The sequence below is a fragment of the Micropterus dolomieu genome, linkage group LG03, assembly GCF_021292245.1.
Source record: "Micropterus dolomieu isolate WLL.071019.BEF.003 ecotype Adirondacks linkage group LG03, ASM2129224v1, whole genome shotgun sequence".
Taxonomy (NCBI): Eukaryota; Metazoa; Chordata; class Actinopteri; order Centrarchiformes; family Centrarchidae; genus Micropterus; species Micropterus dolomieu.
The window spans coordinates 27,909,234-27,934,777 of record NC_060152.1 but is presented as its reverse complement, the minus strand read 5'-3'; the positions used below and the strand labels follow the sequence as shown (position 1 = coordinate 27,934,777).

The 25,544-nt window shown below is 40.6% G+C and overlaps 1 protein-coding gene across 6 annotated transcripts in view; it reads right to left on the bottom strand.

Moving 5' to 3' along the window:
- snap91a (synaptosome associated protein 91a) overlaps nt 1-25,544 on the bottom strand; it is a 58,165-nt gene that overhangs the window by 30,703 nt on the left and 1,918 nt on the right. For all 6 annotated transcript variants that reach the window (XM_046045101.1, XM_046045102.1, XM_046045103.1 and 3 more), the window contains one exon: nt 3,290-3,432. In XM_046045101.1, coding sequence (XP_045901057.1) covers nt 3,290-3,432 — 143 coding nt within the window. The remainder of the gene's footprint in view (nt 1-3,289; nt 3,433-25,544) is intronic.

Genomic DNA, 25,544 nt, shown 5'->3' with positions numbered 1-25,544 from the left:
TAAATATCTGTACCATTTTTCATTTAGTCTATAGCAACATCACCTTTACTGTCTGTACCTCTGTGTGTATATTGTGTAGGCTGCCTCCCTCCCCTCTCTCTCTCCTTCCATCCCTCTCTCTCCATCTCTCTGTTCCTCTCTTGCCCTCTCTCTCTCTCTCTCTCCTTCACCCCAACCGGTCGAGGCAGATGGCCGCCCACCCTGAGCCATGGTTCTGCTCGAGGTTTCTGCCTCTTAAAAGGAAGTTTTTCCTTGCCTCTGTCACCTAGTGCTGCTCTTGGTGGGAACTGTTGGGCTTCTGTAAATAGCATCATACAGTCTAGACCTGCTCTTTTATGAAAAGCACTGTGAGATAACTGTTGTTGTGATTTGGCACTATATAAATAAAACTGAATTGAACTGAATTGAATTAATTTTGGCTGAGACAAAAACTACTTAAATTACATAGCATTTTTTTTTAATGAAAACTTGTGATTTTGGTTGTGGTCATGTTGCAGTGGAGAAAAATCCCAGATTTAAGACAATATGGTGTCTCACTAAAAAACTGTGAACATCTTTACTGTCCTTGAAAAAAAATAAATTTTCATCAATTCAAAAATACCCATAGATTACACCTCACAGTTAGGAATAAACCCATTATATCCCAGCAGTCATGGCTTGTTATTGTTATGATAATTTTCAAACACCTTAAATATAAGAACGGAAGGCTAGTTTGATGTTCATAGCTATCGTGAAAGGACTGTTGAGCACTTTCAGCCCTCTACACACAACCTGTGAAACTGCCTGTAGCAGAAAGTGGAATTAATATAAGATGTGTGATTCTATACGTATCGTTTTTCATTAGTGTTTAGAGAGAAATCCAACAATAAAGGAGCAATGCTGCAGTCTTTGTGAGTGGGAGGGTGTGAATGTGAGTTAGACACAAGGGGAGGACAAAGAAACATAGCATAATAAAGACAAATAGGCTTCCCTCTGCAGACCTGCAAGAACAAGCTTACTCCAGTGACACACATGGACATAACATCCCTCCCACCTACACACACACACACTGTGCTGATGCTTACAAAGTGGCCTCATTTACATAAAACAGAGCATACCAACATGCGGGGAGGTTAAGAATGAAAAGTCCTCCCTGGAGAAATGGTGAGCGACACATTATGTCCCCTCCTCACTCACTTTCATTCTCTCTCCCAGTCAGTACTCTGTCTCTATCATTATCAGGGACGCAACAACAGCAAAGCCCTGACTAAAAACAAACAGCTCTCAGGAGACAGAGGGTACATACCGTATGCGTATATTGCCTTGTCAAACATAATTTCATGACTCACGCACATGTATGACACTGTCCCTTTGAGCTTTGGGGTCCATATCACACAGATAGCAACACAAACGTGGGGGAAAAAAGACTATTATTAACACACAAACTGAGCTTATTTATTTGTGAAATACGTGCGTGTGCGCATGTGGGAGGGGTCCATCCCTTTCTGGCCCAGGGCAACACAACTTACCCTTTCCCCCTGTCACCTGCTGTATCGACTACAAAGGTTAATGCTATTATCTTCAGATCACCAAAGAATGGCTAAATGAGATGATGGCTTGATCTCACAGTATTTCTCTTTGTCTCCTCATTCTCCATGTACTACAGCCTATTCTCTCTCTCTCTTCCTATCAAATATTTCAGCCCTTCCTGTCACTGCTGCATCAATATCTGTTTTCTCTCTCTCTCTCTCTCTCTCTCTCTCTCCTTTGTGTCATCTGAAATTCAGTGGCAGCTTGGACACTTTGAAGGGGAGTAAAGGAGCTTCTGTTTATCTCTCTGAGTGATCCCCTGTTGCCTATTCAGAGCTTTTCTTCAGCTGTCAGGAGATAAATTGGTGTCAGTGGGTCAGTCCCAGGAAGCAGAAGGTCAGTCCCTTTGGTAATACCATGACTGCTGTTGGGGCCAAAATATACAACTATGGAGCAAAAGTAAACATTTAAAGGGTACTGTGCAGAGAAGATCTTGGAGTGAAGTAATGCCAGTTATTCATAAAGTAATCTATAAATATACATGGCCAATTATGAACTATTCTGAATGCATGTTATAACCCTTTCCTATCAGCACACAGTCACTGCCAAAATCACATTAAAATCCAGTTTTCACCTTATATAGGTGTTATGTGTTCGTAAACAGTTGCTCATTTACACCTCCAGCAGACATGAGGCAACATTAGTATTCATTTAGAGTCGTGTTCCTGTCCACCTGGTGAATGTATATTCAAATATTCACTCTCCTCTTAGCTTTGTTTTGGTCTCTATCAATTATCATCTTTAGCTGCTAAATGCTCTACAGCTAGTCTCTAACTGTGCTGTTTTGTTCTCGGCAGGCAGCGCACACTAAACCGACAGAGTAAAACTGTGCGTGAAACCAAACCAATGAGCTGAAAGAGGCTGAAACGCTCTGTAAACCTGAGAGTAAGGAGGTAATTCTCTCTCTCTTTTCATCAAAATTTAAAAATATTGATTAGTGAAACTTTAAGGTTGGAAAAATCCCCTTATTCCACAAAGTCAGACAGCATCACATATTCATACCAACTTGTTCCAGCTCTTCATTGAAGCTATTTTACGGCTGCAAACATCCAATCAAATCAAAATATCATAGATGTTTTGTGAATAATTTTATTCACATTTACCCAAAATTCAGCCTGACCTATTTGGTGTCTTTTGAAACTCTGGGATCTCTCCCAAAACTAAAATATGGTTATGTGGGTTTAAACAATGTTTGAAGAGGTTAAAATATGAATTCACTGGGTTTGTGGAAATGAACTGATAAACAAAGAATTGTTTACTAAACACTTGTGTTGTTGTTTTTAACCAAACATAGCATGACTGTTGCACATTTCACCTGTGATATTAGTATGCTGATAAGTTATTTCCAGCCTTTTAGACTCATAACATGGTTGAACGAATAGAGATCAAAACTACAGCTTGTACTTGCATGCATGAAAGGCAATCTGTGCTCCCGCTACAGTGTGATTTCAAGCAGGTATTCGTAGCTTGCGCCTTGTGTGGAAAGTTGACTGAGCAGTGAATGACTTATCCAGTCCTACTTTACCTCTCACAGCTTTCCAGTACAACCTGCCTTTACTGCGCGCTACAACCCCAGTATGGTGGTCAGTGCATCAGCTGAGGTAAAGTGTCTTGCTCGAGGGAAGGCACTTCCCCTGGCTACATTTTACCAAACGGTAAAACCAGCAACCAACATATTTGTGCATTCAGAATGTATGTAATCAGCACGTTATAACCTCACCTCGTTGCCATGCACCATGAGGTGGTGTGTGGTGATCAGTGCTTTGAAAACCACCACCCAGCTGGCGTTGCCGGCCCTCTCCATCAAAGTGTCGGCCATCTGGGGGACATTCACATTGGTCTCCTGGGTGGCCTGGATCAGGTCTGAGAAGCATAGAGGAGAGGAGGAACAGGGGGTCAGATGGTGGCAGTATTAGCAGGGGAGAGGCTCAGCACAGGTACAGCGTGTAGTGAAAGCCTTTTATTCAGGTAATGACACCACAAACCACTGCAGGGATGAGAGAGAGAAGAAGACAGATGGGTGAGAAATGACAAACAGGAGTGTGCTATAGTAAATGTGTGAGGGCGATGCTGCATTTTACAGCCGCACTATCCTTCATCCTTATTTTCACTTTAATACGCCATATGCACGCCCCTGAGCAGTGTGTCTTCAAATATGCAAATAGCTCATTTTAAGATATTGTCAGAGACAATTCTTCTAGCATCAAACCATAAACCATGGGAGTTTTAGCAAACTAAAATTGGAGTTTATGTTCCAGTGTTAGGCTAGCTTATTTGTTAATTCTGACAGGTTTCACAGGGTTTAATATCTGGCTAAATGTGTTAATTCCTCGTATTTTATCAATTGGATGCCTATTTAGTAAGTAGGCTTATCTGTGCAAGCAAGAGGAGCTACTTTTTATCGACAGAATTGCCTCTGGAAGCTGCCATTTTCCATCTTAATGAAATGTATTTAGATAAGTGCTTCATATTATGCCCCCATTGCCTGGTGTGAGTCACACTGGCTTTGTTCGTTCCTGTAACCAACCGCACAGGCAGAGGGAGAGTGGAATATTCCACAGCAGAGAGATAGAGAGAAACCAAAAGGGAAGAAAGGATTGCAATGCATGAGAATAAGAGACTTTCAGTACAACGGATCAGAATCAGCCAGACGGGAGATGATGAGACTAACTGTATTACAGCAAATCATCTTCTGTAGATGATTGACTGTAAATCCACGTTGATAGGTCTATGATGATGCTAAGCCACCTTTTCCATGTTGTCAAGTGCATTGTTAAATAATCAGTTATAAGTAAACATAATACGTTACTTAAGCACACTGGTGTGCATATAATTCATCTTATGGGAAAATACTTCCACTAGATGTAGCACTAGAGCACCAGCATGTCAGACCAAAACAAATGGATGCGTCAGACACACTACTATTTAAAGCTGCACTTAATGATGCTTTTATATTAACAAGCAGCTGTTTTCAGAAAAAGACCCTCTGAAATGTATGTTATGTGTACCAGTTATTATATTCATCGTCATCATTGACTTTTTAGGAAACATCATGCATTTATCTACCTTTTATTATCGAATACAAAAACTCCCAAATAGCCCATGAAAAAAGAAATAGTAATCCAGCGTCACTAACTAACAGCATCTTGGAGTTCAAGAGGAAGACAGCAACACAGTGTTTGCCCATGTTTACTGCATAGGTGGGCTTCTGGTCCGCTGAAGGGGCTCTGTGTGTTGATGACAACTCGTGGTGCTACAAAATGCTGAAATTCAACTGTGATGTCGGGAGATGCAGTAATTTAACCAATGGTGAATAAGAAAAAGTAGAAATAAGTATAAATCATATGTAATTTGTTAAGCTATGAGTGGACGAAAAGTCTGTTAGCCGCTAGGCTAATTAAAGTAGTGTAAAATGCTTTAAGTTTAAGCTAATAATGGTGACTAGCTTAAGCAGTTATAAAATGCCCGGTTATCGGGGCTTGAGCTGAAGAAACATGCCACAGTCTGGCTGAGAGTGAGTTTGGGCTTTTAGGGAGGAGCCACCGCTGGAGAGGAAAGGGGTGCGCTGGATATATAACAAGACAAAACGAGAGCATCATTGCAAAACGGAATGTGGCAAAATAATTGTCTTCTTTATCTTGTTTTCATGATCAAGCCAAAAACATAACTGAAAACAAAAATTAGCTGGATGTGCTTGCTAACATATTTGGTGAAAGGTGATTCGGTAACAATATGTAGATTTAAAACAGTTTGTTCTGCTGCCCCCAAATGTATTAATGCTGCTTTAATTTTAAAATGCACTAATAACCAGCCATATTTTGATAACAGCTAATTTCCATTACTAAAACCAACTTTAAACCTGAATAATACTGGATTTATTGTTGTTGGAGCACTGAAGTGAACAGTCCCTCTGCACTAATACTAATTTTGGTCTCACTGTGATACATGTGTTTATATAGCACTAGTAATTTAACAGGTAAGTTGACCACGAGGACAGTCAGCCAAAAGCTTAGCATACCTTGCTAATACCCAATAAATTAGTGTGTAATTATATGTGTAATTATGTTTCCTTCTTCCTGTTTATTAGCATCTTTCAGATAACAGTAAAGCCTAAGTGAAAAATATCTATTCACTGTAAAATAGGAAAGCTGTCCTCCATTGTAAACTTCAGGGTATTTCTTCAGAGACGGCGTGAGGAATGGGATAAGTGGTTGTGTATGCAGAGTGATGGACGCAGAGGGAGAGCAAACATGACCTGTGTCAATTTAAAAGCCTTTATTCAACTACTATTGAGTCCTGTGATTCATTAATAGTGTCATATCCATTTCAACACATTTACTGCTGGCAGACTGGGAGGCAGATGAGAGGTGTCTATTGAATTTTCCTCCCTGGCTTAATATAGACTAAATGCCAGTACACCTCACACCCAGCAAGCTTCACACATGAAGCAATGAGCAATATGGGAGCAATTAAATCAAGTGAGTGTTTGAAACAACTCTTAGAAAAGACTGTTTTGACAGCTTTTTATAGTGTTGATGTTGTATTTTGTACAAAACATGCAAAAGCTTACTAATAAGGCAACAAGCAAAGGCTCAGATACCCACATACACTGCATTGGTGCTGTAAATGCTCCCTTTTAAGCACCAAATGTGTATTACTCCACGGGTGAATGTAGTTTCCAAGAAATACATAATTTACTCTTATTTGAGTAACGTTTACTAAAAAGTACAATGCCCAGCTGTCTTAGGAATTTACATGGCTATTATTTTAAAATACATATTTGTGTTGTGCTGTTTTTACGGGTTTATATCTTCAGTAGTAAAGAAAGGGCTTTGGACGGAGTGCCCCTGACAGGGTAGGGAAATCAGAAAATATGGAGGAACTAATGCATTGTTGGTTTGTCTTTTTTAAGGTCTTTGTTTAAAAATAAAATAATATAGAAAACACCAGTCTCATTTTTGAAAACTTAAAGCACTTTCAGCACAATTATAAACCGTGCTACAACTTTTCAAAGCAACATAACACATTATAACAGCTCCAAAGACTAAAAGACAAATGATCTACACCCACCTTGCAAATGCAAGCTACACAACAAAACTACACAACAAAACATACCTAAAGACAAACAGATACAGTATATGGGATTGACTAATTGGTTTAAAAGCTAATATAATCCACCATTGTATCAGTTTTTGCAATGGGAATATAGTTACTTCAAACTGATCAAATTGGAAGCAATTTTTATGTGTTAGCGTGTTTACATTTATATCATTATTATTTCTAACCCTTGTTGGTTTTTGTAATTGGTGCGTCCCAAAAACAATCTTCTGAGGGTAGATTAGTTTACATTCAGACTCAACCCATGGAGATTCTTAGGATTTAGTCAGCATCTTTGACATGAAAGGGAACTTTAGAATGTGCTCATCATATACTGACGTGTTACTGTAATATTATTATTTTTCCCAGTGACTAGTAGTGTAAGGGATTACTATTTCCCAAACACTAATAATTTTACAGTTACTAAACCTAAGTAACGCTGCGTCACCGGAAAGCGCCATCCTTGACGTGAATGCTCAGCAGGTCAGCAAACATTTCTACATCTAATTTACTCAAGCATCAGCTAAAGCAGCACAGCAATGTGAAACAAAAACACTCTGGCCGATATTGCCAGTGATGCATGCACTCATAACTTATTACAATTTCCAACAACGATACTGACCAACATTTTTTTTTTCAAAGTGGCTTAATTTTAAAACAACTGCCTTAAAGACAACCCCAAGTCATGTGGATGACAGTTTTTTGTGGCATTTTGAGTGATTAGATGGTAAATTCTAATGCTTATAATGCATGTTTCTATTTCCATGAATAAATCCAGTCCAACAGCCCGCAGCAGGTGTAGCTTTAAAGGCAAATGGATGAATTATCATGCAAAAACGCATTCAAGGTCACTTTACATTGACAGTCATACTACAAGTCCGCTAGCACTTTTGCTTCCCCTATCATGCTTTCATCGTGCAGCAATGATTGCTGTGCATGTCCTCTTCAGTAGTAAGGCAGCAGATACACACACGCATAAACACACACACACACACACACACACACACACACTCAGAGAGAGAGATAATCCCTACAGGGCTGATGAGTCAGCTGCCTGCATCATCCTACACTTTTCATCACTCCGTCTCCGTCTGTCAGCCTGTCTGTCTCTCTCTGCCAGTCTCTCTCTGTATTTCCCACTGTGGGGGTCCAGACTGTGAGACAAACTGCACAGCCACAACTATTAAAATCTACATAAATAGTTGCCTTAAATCTACTGTAAATCATGTCCTAATATAATAGTAAATGTACAGATTATGGTTGTATTTGTTGCCAGTTGGCCATTGCTTTTAAACTGTGGTTGTCAATCAAACAGTGGTTCCATGCTAAGACATTTCTTTTCTTTATCTGTTCAGCCATCGCTGCCCACGATAAAAGCTGATGAACCGTTATGATAAAACCTTCCGTGAACTCACTATTTAATGAATCCCCAATGTTTCTAACCGTGAACTGACGTGTTAGAAAATGTGCTGGTTTTAGTCTTGGGTAATATTTACACATGCGCTAGGACCGAATCCTAATCCTGTTGGAGAGAGACAGAGAAACAGGCAGAGAGCCTCTGTTCTGATTGAGATGCTGAACAACGATTCAACAGGAACTCCTGACTCACCGTCTCCTCCCTACCTTCCTTCTCAATTATTCATATGTGTGAGTGTGAGTAAGAAAGAGACACGAGGAGAAAGAGAGAGAGTGCAAGGCAGCTCGATATGTGGCCCTTGTCAAGCGTAGCGCACGCAGATAGTCACGCTAACGATCTCTTGCAAGCTTGGATCTATATTCCATATCATGTACAGTGCAACATACCGCAAATCAAATTATATTTTTTTATTCTAGTTTTCATCAAACATTACTCAAGTGATTTAGTAATGAATTTTCATAAAGCTGGGGGAACTTCAAAAGCCCTAAATCCAAAACTTACATCCTCCCTGCCTGGTTAATTCCCACATCTTTCAAACCCAGTGCACCAGGTTTGTAACAAAAGGCTTTCTGTTTCTAGTCCAAACTCTGACAATTCTGAAGGCATAACCATGGTTATTTTCTTTATACTTCAGAAAGTCTATCCAGAGCCACAGAATATATGGTACAATTGTTTCCACAGACGGTAGCTTACTCTAAACTAAAGTGATATTGATGTGTAAAATTGGTGTAGTGCCCAATCAAAGGAAAACTACTGGTGCTAATCATCAAAGTCGTCAAGATTAGATTTTACTGCTGATTCTATTCATGTCGTTTTTATGTCCCGGTGACCAGTGAATCTCCCCATTCATTCAGATAGGAGCCTGGTCTTGAAATAGCTGCCCGGAGGCGTTGCCAAGATGGCGGCCGAGTGGCAGGACTTGCCTGTTAGGACTTTGGATTCACTTAGGAGCTGGTGGAGCTAAAAGACAGAAGCCAGACACAAATGTGTAAACAAGCAACTGTTTGCTAACACGTTTGCCATATCAACTTCAGAAGGTGATAATAAAAATGTCAATATTGTGTTGACAGCTTGTTGCAGTGGCTTCAAGTGGCAAAGAAACCTGTTATTTCTGCTTTAAGATGTTCACTTAATCATCCACATTTAACAAAAATCTACCATCTATGTCTTTGTCTTACAAATCTCTCAAACCAAAGGTGCCAGTCATTCTTACATTTTATAAATTAGCATTTCACCTGCTAAGGGCTTTTCTTCTTGATAAAATACTATAATGCACACACACACACACACAGAGATGAAGCCTGTATATTGTTGCTGTTATATAAAATTTTTTAGTTTCAACAAATTTGTATCAGTGTGCTTTGTTTTGTATAGATCCTGAAAAGTTGAATTAGAGACATCAATACGATTTCTATAAATGGAAAAACATAGTCAAGAAGATGAACAGCTTCTGCTGGCCTCTATGCTGTATTTTACATTGTGCCTCACATTATAGATGTTAAAAATATATATAGATTGTTTGCTATTAGACAAGGTTATTTGTGACGTGAGTATTACAAGACCATCTACACAGTTCTACACATTTATTATACTATCATACGCACACTTTAGCAAACACACACACACGTGTGCACACACATCCTCCCCTGCTCTATTTTTGCAACCCCAGCACCTGCGCCGTCATTGTGCAGCATTGAGTGAGCAGAGAGAGGAGAACCATTGGTCTGACATGGTCACATCGTCTACAGTGTAAGCGTGGTTGTAAAATGAACGGGAGGAAAGACAAAAGAATAAGGCACCTGTTTAAATACAAGGCACTCGTAAACAGACATCCATGCAAACACGTCACGCACAACACTTCAGAATGCAACCTCATATCAATCAGCATTCTGTCTCAACAGAACGAAAATGTATGCAAAATGTGCAGCCTTATCTGTTATGCATGAAACACCCGGTATAATTTTCACAAACTTTGTACCATACTGCAAGCTGACACCGGGGAGAATCACTGTCTCAAAAAAACATAACAGTCGCATTCAAGTGACATAGTCATTCCCAACAATAAAAATGTCCAGCAGGGTTTATTCTGAAACAACTCTACTTCTGCAATTTTATGTTGGCAGATGTCACTGAGCATGCTTTGGGGTATGGTTCATTGTTTAGGGTTTTTTATTTTGTTGCTGAGCTGCAAGGGATAAAAAATGTCTCTCACTGCAACAGTGTGGCTCTTTTATGCGTTTTTTAATCAATTTTAGATTAGGTCTAGTGGAAAGATCCAGCATGAGCAGTATCAGACTGCAGCTACACAAACAGTACTTCTTAGCGCGATATATTCATCTTTGGTTATGGTCTTTTCATGGGATTTACTGATAATAATAAATAGATAAAATAATGCCAATCTTATCCTTACCTCAGACTTTCTCTTGCCTATGTCTTGTGTCTAAATCGTAGACTGCCTAAAGGTCTGAATACGTTGTAGCTGGCTAGCCAGAGAACATATGTACACTGTTGTGGATTCATAAATACAAGTAGCCCATAATTGCTGATGTCAGGCTAAATTAAATTGCCATATCATCCAAACTTTAATTACTTTTTGGTCAGCAGGACACAGAGATGGGGTAGCCCTATGCTCTCTGTCATGTGACACTGTTGCATCCAAACTTTATTATTTTTATCTTTGTATGAGGGATCCAGTGTGTCTTTTGAAGTTGTGAAAATGATTAAAGACAAATGACATAACCAAAGGGATGCCCTGTGAATAAAAATATTCCGAACAATGTACAGCTTGTCACATTTGCATCATGTCACACAATATTTTATTTATTTATTTTATTATTATATCACATTAACCCATCTTAGCTAGCTAGCTAGCTAGCTCCACGTTCAGAGAGCATCAGCGAGCCTTGGGATTAAGAAAAGTAGTTCTATAGTGAAATGTGGGATGGTAAGGCCACAAAATACAGTATTTCCATGAAATCCTACATGACATTTTGTAATTGTTCTGGTTAGTTAAATTACCATATTTTACACTATTCAGGTATGTGTGTGTTGGTGGGGGGGGGGGGGGGGGGGGGGGGGGGGGGGGGGGGTGCACTCTATTAATGTGTTATTATGGTCACACAAATAACATTTTACTAGATGAAAAGCCTGGGGATCAGTACAATTGTAAAACTTTATCCTGAGGGGGGCCTGAATGTCATGATCGTCTATCCCTATATTTTAGGAAGGAACCAGTGAGCATGGAGCTGAACGCCACATACAGGGAAGGGAAGGCGGTTGGTTTTGGTCTTATTATTGGATCTTTTGACAATGATAGCATTATAGAATAATGCCACACTGTAAAGATGTTCCCTTAACAGGTGACCCAGTGGGCTTGTATTGATTGAGATCTCTCACACTTTGGACATGTGTGCTCTATTGACTCTCATCACCTAATGCCATATCAAGATGGCCGGCAGCATCTGCCACACACAACACACCACTGAACAGCCTCCGATTTCAAATAGCGGCACTTAACATATCAATAACTGTAAATGATATCAAAGCTACTGTGTGTGAGTACAACTACAGACAAACTGCCAACCACTGTGGGACACATGCACGACACACACGCAGCATCCTCCTCGTATTTTTTATAAGTGGATTTTTACTAATGTACCAATATGCACCAAAGGCATGCCGAGGTGGTCTCCTAGGCAACAGGCTCTCATATTTGCAGTGGCATCAAGGATGCAGTGAAATTTCTTTAAAATCATTGTCACAGGTACAAACTGATAGAGGTCATCCAGCCAAAGCCAGATGTATGATTCATCCCAGCCTTAACACTGCTGAAAGATTCAACTCAGAATTCACCACTGAATTCATAATAAATACTATACTATTATATACTAATAATACTTTCCACATACCCTCTATGCTATGATTTATATTCTAATATTTTATTTAGGTTGGTATTGTTGAATAGGTGACTCAACGTGAGGATTGGTGCATTCAGTAGCACTTTATCTACATATGAGTGAAGAGTACAATACAAGCCATGCTGCATGAGTGATGCCTTGCTGAGCTACACATGAATGGACCATGAAAGCACCGTGTTTATTTATAGCTCCTCTCACCCTCAAGCAACATACAGGGGGAGAAACAAATACCCAGAATGCACTCTGTCCCAGCGTAGCATAGCACCAATGTGGTGTGGCAGCAAAACAAAAAGGAAGCCATTGGGATCCAGAGACTATGGAGGCTGGAAGTGACATCCGAGGAAAATGCTGGCATCCAACGCAATGCTGCAGCTACGGCTGGTGGACACAGATAGCAGCGCTGCCTTCTTATAGACACTTTGGCTTTCAGTGACATTTCACTCAGCTATTGATGGAGTGTGGTTTGTTTGCTGTGATGCAGCTCATGGGTAGAAAATCCCACATTCATTCAGTTTGTACAAAATGTGAACAAATGTTTTGTCAAATGTGAAATAAAACGACAGATTTAATATATTAATGAAAAGTAGATAACAGGGACATTCTTTTCTTTGAATTTTACCAGACTAACATATCAATAACTGTAACTAAAGCCACACTGGACACTGGAGCCGAATTGTTCAGGACGGTTTCCTGACTCCAGGTACCAAAGGTGACACTAATATGCCCATAGTTGCCGCTGTTATTGCAGATCAAAGACATTAGAAAAAATACCATTGACTTAGATTCATTTTATATCTCCACAACCACATGTACAATTGGTACCAAACTGGGGTCAGTTGTTCCCCGTTGATGCTTGAAAAATTTAGTGCAATTCGCCCTAAAGGTGGCTGAAATACCATGGGAAAATCCTATTCATCTGAATGGGATTTTGAACCGAGGGACACTCATAACTACGTGCCAGTACGTCGCGCATTCATAAACCTTATATCTACATGTTTGGGGGATTTGTATGATATAGGACTCTGTGCGATGACGGTTTCATTTCCCAAAATCACAAAAACTGAAAAACCTATTTTAATTAACTCCTCCGAAGCCATATGTCCGATCGGCACCAATATTGGCACAGACAATCTCTGGACCAAGCTGATAAAAGTTTGTAGAGGAAATTTTTATAGGCAAAAAATTAACAATCTTTCACGCCAAACGCTAAAAACAGGAAGTGATGTTGTATCTTAGGTTTGGGAAGTCGGATGTACACCAACCTTGGGGACGTTATGTGGCATGCTTTCCCGAGGGTCAATCGGCCTGTAGGTGGCGCTGTTAATCGATATCAAATGACACTCCCATTGACATACATTCATTTTATATCTCCTTAACCACAAGTCCCACTCTGGCCGTATATTCACCATGGGCTCCTGACACCGTATGCGACATTTCATGCAATTCGGACAATAGGTGGCGCCGTTATTGCAAACTGAACAGTGCAGAAAAATGTCATTCGAATACATCTCGTTTATCGCTCAAAGGGCCCGCGACCTCGGCTCCCTCGTTGTCTGCGGGGCCGCTGTGGAGCAAGGTGCGCGGCTGGTGCCGGGAGGCTAGGATCCTGCTTACAACTGCTTGTAGTTCTAGCTGTAATTGTAATTTTAAGAGTTGCACACTTCACCAGTGTGTTTGCATGTTTTTGCTTTTTACCTTCAAGTATTATGCTTTACATTTGTGCTGATCATTTTTGAATGCAGGGCCTATACAGTTGTAGATTTGTGGATGTATTTTTCCTCCCCAGGTTTCTATTCATTTTTATGAGGAATGAAAATCCAGCAGCAGATTCATTAAACTGGCTCGTGTTTAGAGCTGCAACAATTAATTTCAGAAATCTTATGTTAGTGTTATATACAGAAATAAATGGAAACAAATGGATTTCTGCAACTGTAGAATATGTGAATACAGCAAAATGATTGTAGTCCATTTGACTTTTCCTCTTGTTTTGGCTCAAATTAGGCAGACAGAAGGTTTGGAAAAACTTTATTGGGGTCAGGCAGTAAACCTTAGCTAGCATGGGGCTAGTGCCTGTATTACCTGGCTTGGCTGTTAATAGCTAATACTATTAGCTTGGTCAGCTAACAGAGCCCTGAAAAATAGGCACATATCATACGTGCCAGCGTCCAGTGGAAAAAATGTTAGCTTGCTCTGTTTGACTTTTAAGCTAGCTAACTGTGTTAGCATGCAGTCAAGAGAGAGACAAAAGCTTCCCCAGTAAAGCTTAACCAATCAATCTTTGTTTAATTATGATCCTAATTGTCCTTCTACTTGCCCACTGCTCAGATGTCCCTACCGATGCTCTCAGAAAAAATCAATACCCCATTGCAATCAACATATCTCTTTTTCATGAGCATTACCAGTCTAACTTCCTATGTTCATTTTGTCCTCCCTAGCTCCATTCATCCATTAGCTGTTCACCTCCCTGTCTGAATAGAAAAGCTTGTGTATTTCCTTTAGGTTTAGGTTCAGCTCCAAGAGAGGAGAAAGATACAGATATTCACCTTGTATAGTGAACTAAATAATGCACCCAAGACCATTTCTTTCTGGATTGTTGGGCTTCTTTTTCTGACAGAGAAAAATCTGTATATGTGTGGGTGCTACAGTAGGCCTGTCTAAAGAAGCACAGGAAGGACGGGTGGGAGGTGGGAAAGTAACAATGAAATAAAGGGGCGAAATAATTAGGTGAAAAAGAGCTATTAAAATCAACCATGCCCTACTGATGAATGTTTGCATATTTCCAGCACTGAATTTGGTAATATAGTTCTGAGAATCGTAGTGATATGTTAAAGGTAATCTTCCACTCTATTTAACTAAACCCATTAAAATGTAAATAAGAGCTGTCACTTTGGTTAACAACACAAATCTGATCAACTTTGACTCAAAACATCTAAACCAAGCTGTCAGCATGTAGGACAGGTCGCCAGGGCCACACATAGACAAATAACCAGGGACCACACCTAAGGACAATTTAGCTTCACCAATTAACCTAGTCAGCATGTCTTTGGACAGTGGGAGGAAGCTGGACCACCCATATTGAACCCACGTTGAGAACATGCAAACTCCACACAGAAAGGCCTGGAACGACCAAGGTTCCAGCACACAAGCTTCTCGCTGTGAGGCAACAGTGCTTGTTAAAATAGCTAAATTTGGCCCTCAAACAGCGATTGTCCTATCTTATTCTATCTTTGGACTTCACCAACATATATTTGAGGGGGGGTCCCTAACTTCTCCCAAACCAAAAAACATAAGAGCAAAAATGTAAAGAATTTATTATGCCTAATTAGCTAGCTAGCTACAACTGTTAAAATCTGCCAGCAAAAATTGTAATTTCAGGCAAAATCAACTATTTGTGTTTACAGTGCCAACAGTACTAAATCTCTCACTGTTATCAGTATAAAATACTGTACGAGAATGGAAAGCTTCACAGGTACTGTAGTAACAGAGAGGGATGGGACTTATGGTGAATGTTGACTTTCTATTCAACAATGGCTCTATCACTCTCACATAGACCTCCAATGGAATTTTAGACAAGATGTTTAACTGTCCACAGATAGCCGCACCTTTTCACTGTTTATAGGCTATGGCACTTTGATAGACAGATACTGTTACTTTGCGAGTCTAAAGGCGATTTGAACTGTGCTCGGGGAAGTGGCGGAGGACAGAGTAAAATAAACTCATAAACTTCTAGCAGGACTATGTGGTTTTGTTGTTGCCAGCAACAAAGAGGCTTCTCTCCCATGCTATGTTTATCATAAAGGCTACACACATTGTCCATACCTACAGGCTAGCTTTGACAACACACCATATGCCTATTTGGTTGGAAAAGTGTTTCTAAGATAGGGCTTTGATGATGATGCTAGCGTGATGAACAACTCAGGGTATTCAGACACACACAATATTAGCTTTTCCTCCAGTTTGTAACTTTTGTATATTGTGCCTGGCTTGCACCCAAAGTTCAACCTAGTTGAACTTGTGCAGTGATGCCGTTGTCGCCTTGTTTCAAAACTATTCCAGCTTTGTAAAACTATCCAAATGTTTCCACAGGGTCACTTGTAACTGGTGATTCAGTCAGTAGGGGAACTTTTTTGTGACACTTCACTTTTTGATTGCAAAGTCAGGTTCTGAGGCAGAACTCAGCAGTCAGAGCAATAAACCAGCAGGAAACCCAAACCTCCCTGCATTATTGATATGCAGCCTGGGTACAAGAAAGGCTGCTGCATGCGAGGACTGTTTACCTGTATTCTATTGTGGGTAAAGCAATCCTCTGTGTGTACATTCTGCCAATGAGTCCAATAAATACACAGATACAAATGTGCTGTAATATTAATGTTTTTATCCTCAGTCTCAAGGGCATTGCAACCTTCAAAGAACATCAGAAAAAGGGCTGAGAGGCATGGGAAGAGGTGGGAGGTATCAAGAAAGGAGAAGCAAATCAATCGGAAACGGCTGCTCAGATTTAGAGTAGATAATGGTCTGATAGCAGCTGTATGGGCTATCCAGGTCCCAGCTGATTAATCTGGACACACACTGTTGGTAAGACAGTCCTCCTCCCACACAGTGTTTGACATTAGAGAGGCATTCTGGGGCTTGCAAGAATACCCGCTGTGAGATCAGCACTGCAGTACATGCTCAGTCCTCTAACCAACCACATTTTACATTCCTCTGCAACTCACCATTAGGCAAGCACTGCACAGAATCATTATGGAGTAATAAGGAAGAAAGACAAACAGAGTGGGGTTAGTGGTGAGGAGAGTGGTAGAAGCAGAAGGAACAGAAAGGCTGAACGTACCTTTCATAATTGCAAGCATCCTTGATACTGACTCATACCTAGATTGTACTCTACATGCATTGTCACTTTCACCCCTAGCAGTTGCTGGCGGATTTGTGGGATTTTGTGAATTTTTGTAGAATATAGCATTAACTTAGTGCTACAGCAGGCACACAAAGCTTCTCCTTGATGTTGTAATTCAGACAGTGTGCACTTAACTGACTGAAATTACTGAAATTACCAAAAGACATAATGGACTTTATGCTACAACAAGATGTCTCCACTGATGTCTGTTGGAACACCTGAAACTAGTCCTAACAAAACAGGACTGTAATTGTGAAACAGTATGAAAAAATAACAAGCAGCAGTTTCAATGAGGATATCCCACACTGAAGGTCAGCAAGTGGAGGTGCTTAAAATGTTTTACCACGCCACACGTCAGATCTACTGACGTTTGTCAGGCAGGCCGCAGCCCTGCTCTATTGAGAAAACTGTGTTATGATTTCAATAGTTTGTTCATGCTAAAAAGACAGGCTTGTCTAAATCCCGTTGAGCCTTTTCTGCCATAGTATTTCCAGACCGACAGTCCATGGACACGACGGCTTCAGTGACTGTTGCCAGGAGACATAAAATCATTTGTACACATCTGGCTGGCTAAAGCATAAAACATAATCTCACAGCAAAGTACTGACAAAAGAGAGCTAAGAACCTTAATGTGTCTAGATTACTCTAACACTTGTGTCTTTGATGGTTCCAATGGCAACAGCTACTGCAACTATAAGCCAGGTGTTTGCAAGGGTTCAGCTGTGTTTTTGTTTCCAGAATTAAAGGAGTAGTTTGAGCTTTTAAGAAATATGCTTATTCAATTTCTTACCAAGAGTTAGATGAGAAGATTGATACCACTCGCAGACATGAAAGTGGTATCAATCTTTTCATCTAACTCCGCAAGAAACCTTATAAACCCAAAATGTCAAAACAATTCCTTTGAACACGGACGGATGTGATGCAGGCTTTTTTCCAAATGCAGAGATAATTTTGCCTTAACAGGACTGGCTTTACTAATTTCAGTGTACTTGAAGTGCCGTCTGTGCAGGTGTAGGCTATTACAGTATGAATGAAAATAAAAATATCAGATAGCGACTTAGTAGGCTACAAAATGGCTTAAACACGCATCATCATGAGAGCATCATGAGAGCCCCCCCCCCCCCCTCCCCCCACACACAAAAGTGGTAACACATTGACAGTGAGTCATGTTGTGGTTACAGCACCGAAACAGCCAAAGCGGACGCAGCACGTTGTTTATGCCACCCCCCCTACCCCACCACCACCAAGCACACACACTCACACACCCGGCAGGTCATGTATTCTGCATTTGCTCTGAGCTGAGCTTAATCGCATCACTGTGTTAGAAAACCTGTTAATTCGAGTGACTGGACGTAGACCGCCAGAAGGGCTGGCGATAATTATTACAGCAAACACAGAAAGAATCCCAGCCATGACACCTCATCAGAATCAAGGTCATTATGATAAACATTGTCTGGGTTGAAACGTCGTGTGGATGTTAAGAAGAGAGAGAGAAGCCTAGACATGGAATAGATTTTTGAAAAACATAACCTTCAAGCCGTAAACCGGTCCTAACTCTCTTTAACAGCAGGAGGATTAAGAGGTTAGGGCAAGATGAGTGGCAGTAGATAAAGATGGAGGCTATTAGGAGCAGCAGGAGTGGTGGGGCATGTCTTTGGAAACAGAGCCATCTTCATTTGGCAGACATACAGTACAAACCCTGTTACACTAGCTTTCTAGCTGTCTCCCTCTGGGCTGCAGATACCCTTCACGTCCTCTGATGCATGTTCTGGGCCTTTGGATTCAGCTCAGTTTTTATCCTGGCCAAAGCAGGAAATTTGTACCTGCAAGTATTCATTGTAAACCACCTATTTCTGAGTCAGGAAAAATCTGAAATAGTGCTTGTCACATATTCAGTTACTTTAAGGTGGAAGTAATAACAAAATGGTCTCTTTGATAAAAGTAATCATTTAGCTGCCCTTTTAGGTTAGAAATCAAGCAGCACTGAGCATGGCTGTCCTGCAGCAGAGACAGAATGAAATGGAAAAAGTGTGCACCAAACATTAATTGATGCATTTGCCAGAAGTGGTGTAATCCACCTAGTCCAATCATTCCAAATAGGCAGAACCCAGTATCCTAAACTCAGCCCTGATGGAGTGTGTGGTAGGTACATGAACAAAGATACAGACCACCTTTTGGGTCCAACTAACACATTTCTTGTCGGCAGTGACTTCACCCTCTCCCAGGGCTTAATTTGGCATCCGGCACTGACACTAAATCTGCGAGCCTCACGTATAGGCCTACCGTTAGATGCACTGTGAGCTGGCAAGTGGTTTGATGCTTTTTGGTGTCTAAATATTTTGGCATATGATTACTGCAAGCCGCACAGCTGAGCAGGTGGGCATTTGTGCTGTGAAATGGTGAAATGAGGTTGGAGAAATTAGGGGTGTGTGTGTAGGCACGGCGATTCCCATAGTGTTGAAAAGGAGCGGAGGAGACTGACAGATAGAAAGACTGAACACATTATTTACTTTGGTTTCTTTGCCTGTTTGCTTTTCGTGGTTATAAATAGATCTTTTGGCCCTAATTCCATTCCCCCCACATTGTAGCAACGATCCACAGACCGAAGGGACACGACAGGGGAAGTGGGTAACCTCCTGATTTTGAATGATTATTGTGAATGCCCTAAATACCAAATATAAATAAATAACGATTTGTTTGCATTGAAGTTTTGTTTAATTTTAACAGCCAGCACATAGGCATTGTCCAATGTGTTCCAGCCACGGTGGATTTCTGATGTGTTGAGTTTTTACTTTAAAAAATCAACAATGGTCCTAATACGCTGTAATACATCCCACACGTCATTACATCATATGATTAAGTGACAGTGGAAATGGCTAGCGTGTGACATTGCTTGCTACATCTTGGACACTTGAGTCGTGTGCCTGCCAACGTGCCAGATGGTCACACTAGAGCACTAAGATCATGCATAAGCTAACTCCTCAGTTAGAAAAAGGACTTTTCTAACTGCAGCACTTATCCTGAATAACCCAAATGTGAAGGTGGTCCGTGTAATTCTTTTATAAATAAATAAATATCTGTTATAGGATAAATCCCACAATCAAAGTTATAGTATGGTTTGTTCAAGTACTACTGAAATCAAGATATATTTTTTACATAAATGTCTTTGCAACCTGCTGAAGATATGTAGCAATATCTTGAGATTATTAAGACTGGCAGTCTGCATCAGCTGCAATCTGCTGTGTTAAAGGTGCCCCATGGAGTTTTCTTGTAAACAAACAAAATTTATGCTAACATACAGTGCTTCTTACTAAAATGTATTGTATGTGTCCTTGTAGGTCTAACAAACATACTGAATTTCCTACCTCATAAAACATCAGGAGAGCTATAAATTTAATATTCTAATCCTCCATTTAAATCCGTGTTTGCTAGCTATCGGCATTCTTCTTCACCGCGGTTGTTGGTGCACTAACTGTCTATCAGTGGAACAGTGTGAAAGCGGAGGCAGGAATGCCTAATGCGCCGCCTGCTTACTCCCTCGTTTGCCTGTGCGCCCTCATGCCCATGCACGATACAAACAAAATGGGGACCCACTCGTAAAAAACACTGCTCCATAGCGCTGCTAATAATCAAAACCTACACAGGGTTCCTTTAATTTATAGCACAAATGCTTTTACTTTATGGCACAAAATAGGAGGAAGGTACTATTGGTACTACACACTTTCACATTTTCTTTGTTTTGTTTTTTTTAAAACTGATGCACTTCCTAATGCAATCATCCCATTCAGACAATTGACTCACAGCTGCACTTCCTCCTCTGCACCACCCTGCTGCCATCCAAAAAAGGACTCTCAATTGGATGCTCACTGAAGTCCTTTTCTTTCTGAGATGTCGCCAAAAGGATGTGGCATACATGTGTGTATATGAAGTCAGGCATGCATGTACACACAAAGATACAGGCATGCACAAATGCAGCCAGTGCAACTCTAAGATTTCAAGAGCCTTCTGTAAGACACACTTGGGCCATGTGGGGTGTCAGGCAATATGTGCCTGAGATTAGAGGACTTCCGATCTGTATCGCATTCATCTGTCAGGCTCTTAAAATAAATGACAAATGTATTACCTAATTCTCGCTAAGTAGCGCTATCTCAAGATATGAGTTATCATCTTAATTGATCTGTCACATTTTGGTCCAAATGTAAGGAGCAGCTCTATTCAGATTACAGGCAGAAACACAGAAAAAAAATGGAATAACACAAGAAATTAATATGTAAGAGGGCAATCAATATCTTTCCAGGATCTTAATATAATTAAAATGTGTATGTTACTTTTTTACAATAGTCAGGAGCCAAATCTACTAAATCCATGTGACTGTGTTGCTGATACATGTGCAAACAGCAGAAATGTCCCATGTTTGTGACAGACCACATTAGTGTGACGGGCTCTTTGAAGTAGAATAAAAAGCTAATTATGAAGATGACTGATTATGTAAGTGGACTGGTTGAAAAAATGTATGACTTGTAATGCAGTTTTATCAATATTGATACTGTATAACAAAAGATATTTCAGAATAATACACATTTATGGTTAGTATGACGGCTGTAATGAATAATGTAGTTTTCATTGCAGGGGGGATGGTAGATGTCAAGCCCCTCTATGTAAAACAGGAGAGGACAGCTGTGGAGAAGGAGACGTTGGTGATAGAGTGGAGGATCCTGACAGATGTTCTATGGAAACAGGTTTCACTGATGCTGTAGATGACTATTTCTGCTCGTGGTCACAGAAAATAAACACAAGGCACAACACAGAAGGTCTAACTCCTCAGGTTCATCTGAAGGATCATATTTAGAAAGAGAGGACGGATGGTTTGAAAGAGTTGACAAGGAGGCCAATTACACCCGGGTTGAGAAGCCATCACTTAACAGGGGAGTGGGCCGGCGACACCACTTATCCCCTACTTACAATGCTGTCCTTTCATCACTTCCCAGAAAACTAAACAAAGTTCACTTTTGGCCTGAGATGAAGATGGTCGTTCAGACGTTAGGGTTGCCAACAGTCCCTTAAAATACGGAATCGTCCCGTATTTACAAAACTAAAAGACGTGTCGCTTATTTAACTGATAAGAGGCGCATTTTGCTTTTTTAAAAATATATGTCTGAGCAATGACACCGTACAGCTCTGACTGCTGCTGCTTTTTCTCTCTGTCCGGAACCAATGAGAAGTGACGTGTCACTGTTGCCGTTATTAGAATGCTCTTCTCATTGACCAATGAAAAGCGGTGTCAGTGTTGCTATGATACTCCAGTGACACTGCAAGTTTAAAAAAAAACATGGCTGACGCTCCACCGGTAAAAACGGCAAAATGTTTACAGAAATATAGAGCAGAATGGCAAAGTGAAAACAAATGCAGAGCTGCCAGCTCTCACGCATTGAGACTGAGACTCACGCAATTGACACTTTTCACATGCTCTCACGCCATACATCAATATTCTCATGCATTGGAAAAACAAATGTATAAATGATAACGTCCACTCGGCGCAAATTAACTCCGACCACCTGATGCGACACTGCCGTTCACCGTGATGGTTCTATGACGGTCAGACGGTCTGAAGGGGACACTGCCGTATCAGCGGAGCAATAAGGTAATGCACAGCAGAGTATAGGCAAAGTCCTTATGGTATAGAGCAGGTACACATTTAAAAGATATTGAGAATTATCATTAAATGATGACGTTAGTGCCACAGACAATTTTCCATCCGTTGCGGTGGAATTACCGATGTAAGAAAACATGGATCCGGAGAGAGTCATAAAAGGAATGAGAGGCTTTGGAGGAGTCTGGGAGCTCTCTAACAGTTTTTTGTTTGCCAGGCATCTGCTAGCCTTGCACAGCAATGAACAGGGAAAAATGTCTTGCTTAGCTAGATATACCATAGCCCATTAATCGGATTTTTTACAATTTCTTACAAAAGTATATTGTAGCCTATAATGATATACAGTAAATGTAATAAAAATGCAGTCCTGCAGGTGTAAAACATGTTGTGTTATATCTGTTATATGTGCATATGCCTGCACTACCTGTCCCCTGTCCCTTATTTCCACTTCAGGTTGAGTTGGCAACCATACAACAACCATAACGACATTCCAACATCCAGGAGCACAATCGATCGAGTGGTATCAATCATTTAGACAACATCTCCCACAGAGGTTAAATAGCTGAGTCTCCCTACCACACAGTCAGAACTGAGGAAGTCTCTTGGATGGGGGACAAAACATCTTCGAGTATCTTCAACCAAGTCCACTTGCCCTTGATTTTAACTTTCCTGGGATGATTATGAACTGGATGACTGAGAACCTTCACAGACAAAGTCAACAAACTGACTAATCAATGTAAATTAAATGGCTGTCTCTTTTAATGTTATATTGCTAGAATTAGCCACCATACAATACTGATCATACCAGAACAAAACTGTAGAAGGAAAACCTCTATAAGCACGGAAAAGAGCAAAATTGTGTCTTTCTCCTGTCTTTAGTAGGAGGAAGATGGTGTTACTTCTATATTACAAGTAGGCCTACGTGATCGACTTCTTTTAAATGAAAGAAAAATGTTCATTAGTAAAGCAACAAGTAAAAGCAGGCTGAACTTGACAAAAGTAAACATGTGTAATTTGATAATATAGGACGATACGTTAGGTTCAACATTGGCTCAGTTTTCCTGTGGATGCATGTATTTTCTTTTATAATGTATCAGTTATTTGAGTTGCAACTTATGAGAAAGTAAAATCTTTTGTCCTTTTTTGTGGATGGCAAAGTGATATGTGGTGGGCAGTGCTCTGCACTCCCCACAATAACAAAGTGCTGACGGGAACTTTGGCAAGTGGGCGAGCCTTCCACTTTGTTTTACTGCAGTTCATCATTCAGCTTTATTTTTTAGTCTGCACACGAATAGACAGGCGAATGAATTTCTCCCATTGGGTTTGAGTTTTCCAACTTGAACTCAACATGCTGCCATTTTTTTACTGAAGAAATTATGAAGGCAGGCTCCTATCAGGTGGTGCAGGTCATTTCTGTAAGATACGCTTCTTCTATGGTCTCCACCATGAATTCCTTTTGCCCCGTTCACCCAGTCTCCTAAATGAACTTTGCTGTTGTCCTCCAACTCCATCCTGTTGTTTCTCACAGCTTATTGTGTACATTTGTGTTCTCCACAGTATCATAATGTTTGTCTTTTCCTTTCTACATATATATATTTAAGCATAACTTCGAACATTGTTTTTAAAGCTAAACACTGCTAGCTTAAAGTTACCTTAGTAAATTAAGCTAACGCTCCTGTTTTGCTTTGTGTTCATTTAATTTGTGTTGGAGCTGGAGCAGCAAGTTTCATCTCCATGGACATTGTGTTGTATTATTTGTCATTGTTAGGATTGATGATTTATCGTATGGGTTTATATTTGGGTTGAATATTTTATTACGAGGCCCCTTAAGTACTGTTCTTGTGTGGGCGTGAAGCTGGAACAGACAGTGTTTTATACATGTTCTGCTTTATTATTCGTCTGGTTGCATTGGACTTTTAAACATTGAAAGCTACTCATTAGCCTCCTAGATTTTCACAGACTTCAAGGGACATATGTCCTATCAACGTCAAATTAGGTGATAAGGTTGCCAGGGTCTTACTGAGTGTAGGGGGTCAATGTAGAGCCTAGAGCTTGACTAAATATTCAGATACATGTACCCATACACAAAAGACCCTATTAAAAACAATCTAAACCCCAGATACAGCACCATTTCATGCATCCAGACACTGTGGAGGACCCTTGTGCTGTCCACCTTCCTAGACATCCCATTCCTTATGTCCAGTTTATAATTTGACTTCAAGAAAGGGGGTTGAGATGGCCCTGTGTATAAGACACATGCTTTTGGTGTAAGAGACCCGGGTTCAATTCCCCATTGCGACATCCACCAATGTGTCCCTGACACATTGCTGCTACAGAGGCATGCGACGAATTTGAAATGATTCGAGCTTTGTGTCATGGTGCATTATCCTGCTGGAAGTAGCCATCAGAGGATGGGTACATGGTGGCCATAAAGGGATGAACATGGTCAGAAACAATGCTCAGGTAGGCCGTGGCATTTAAACGATGCCCAATTGGCACTAAGGGGCCTAAAGTGTGCCAAGAAAACATCCCCCACACCATTACACCACCACCACCAGCCTGCACAGTGGTAACAAGGCATGATGGATCCATGTTCTCATTCTGTTTACGCCAAATTCTGACTACCATCTGAATGTCTCAACAGAAATCGAGACTCATCAGACCAGGCAACATTTTTCCAGTCTTCAACTGTCCAATTATGGTGAACTCTTGCAAATTGTAGCCTCTTTTTCCTATTTGTAGTGGAGATGAGTGGTACCCAGTGGGGTCTTCTGCTGTTGTAGCCCATCCGCCTCAAGGTTGTGCGTGTTGTGGCTTCACAAATGCTTTGCTGCATACCTCGGTTGTAACGAGTAACGGGTTATTTCAGTCAAAGTTGCTCTTCTATCAGCTTGAATCAGTCGGCCCATTCTCCTCTGACCTCTAGCATCAACAAGGCATTTTCGCCCACAGGACTGCCGCATACTGGATGTTTTTCCCTTTTCACACCATTCTTTGTAA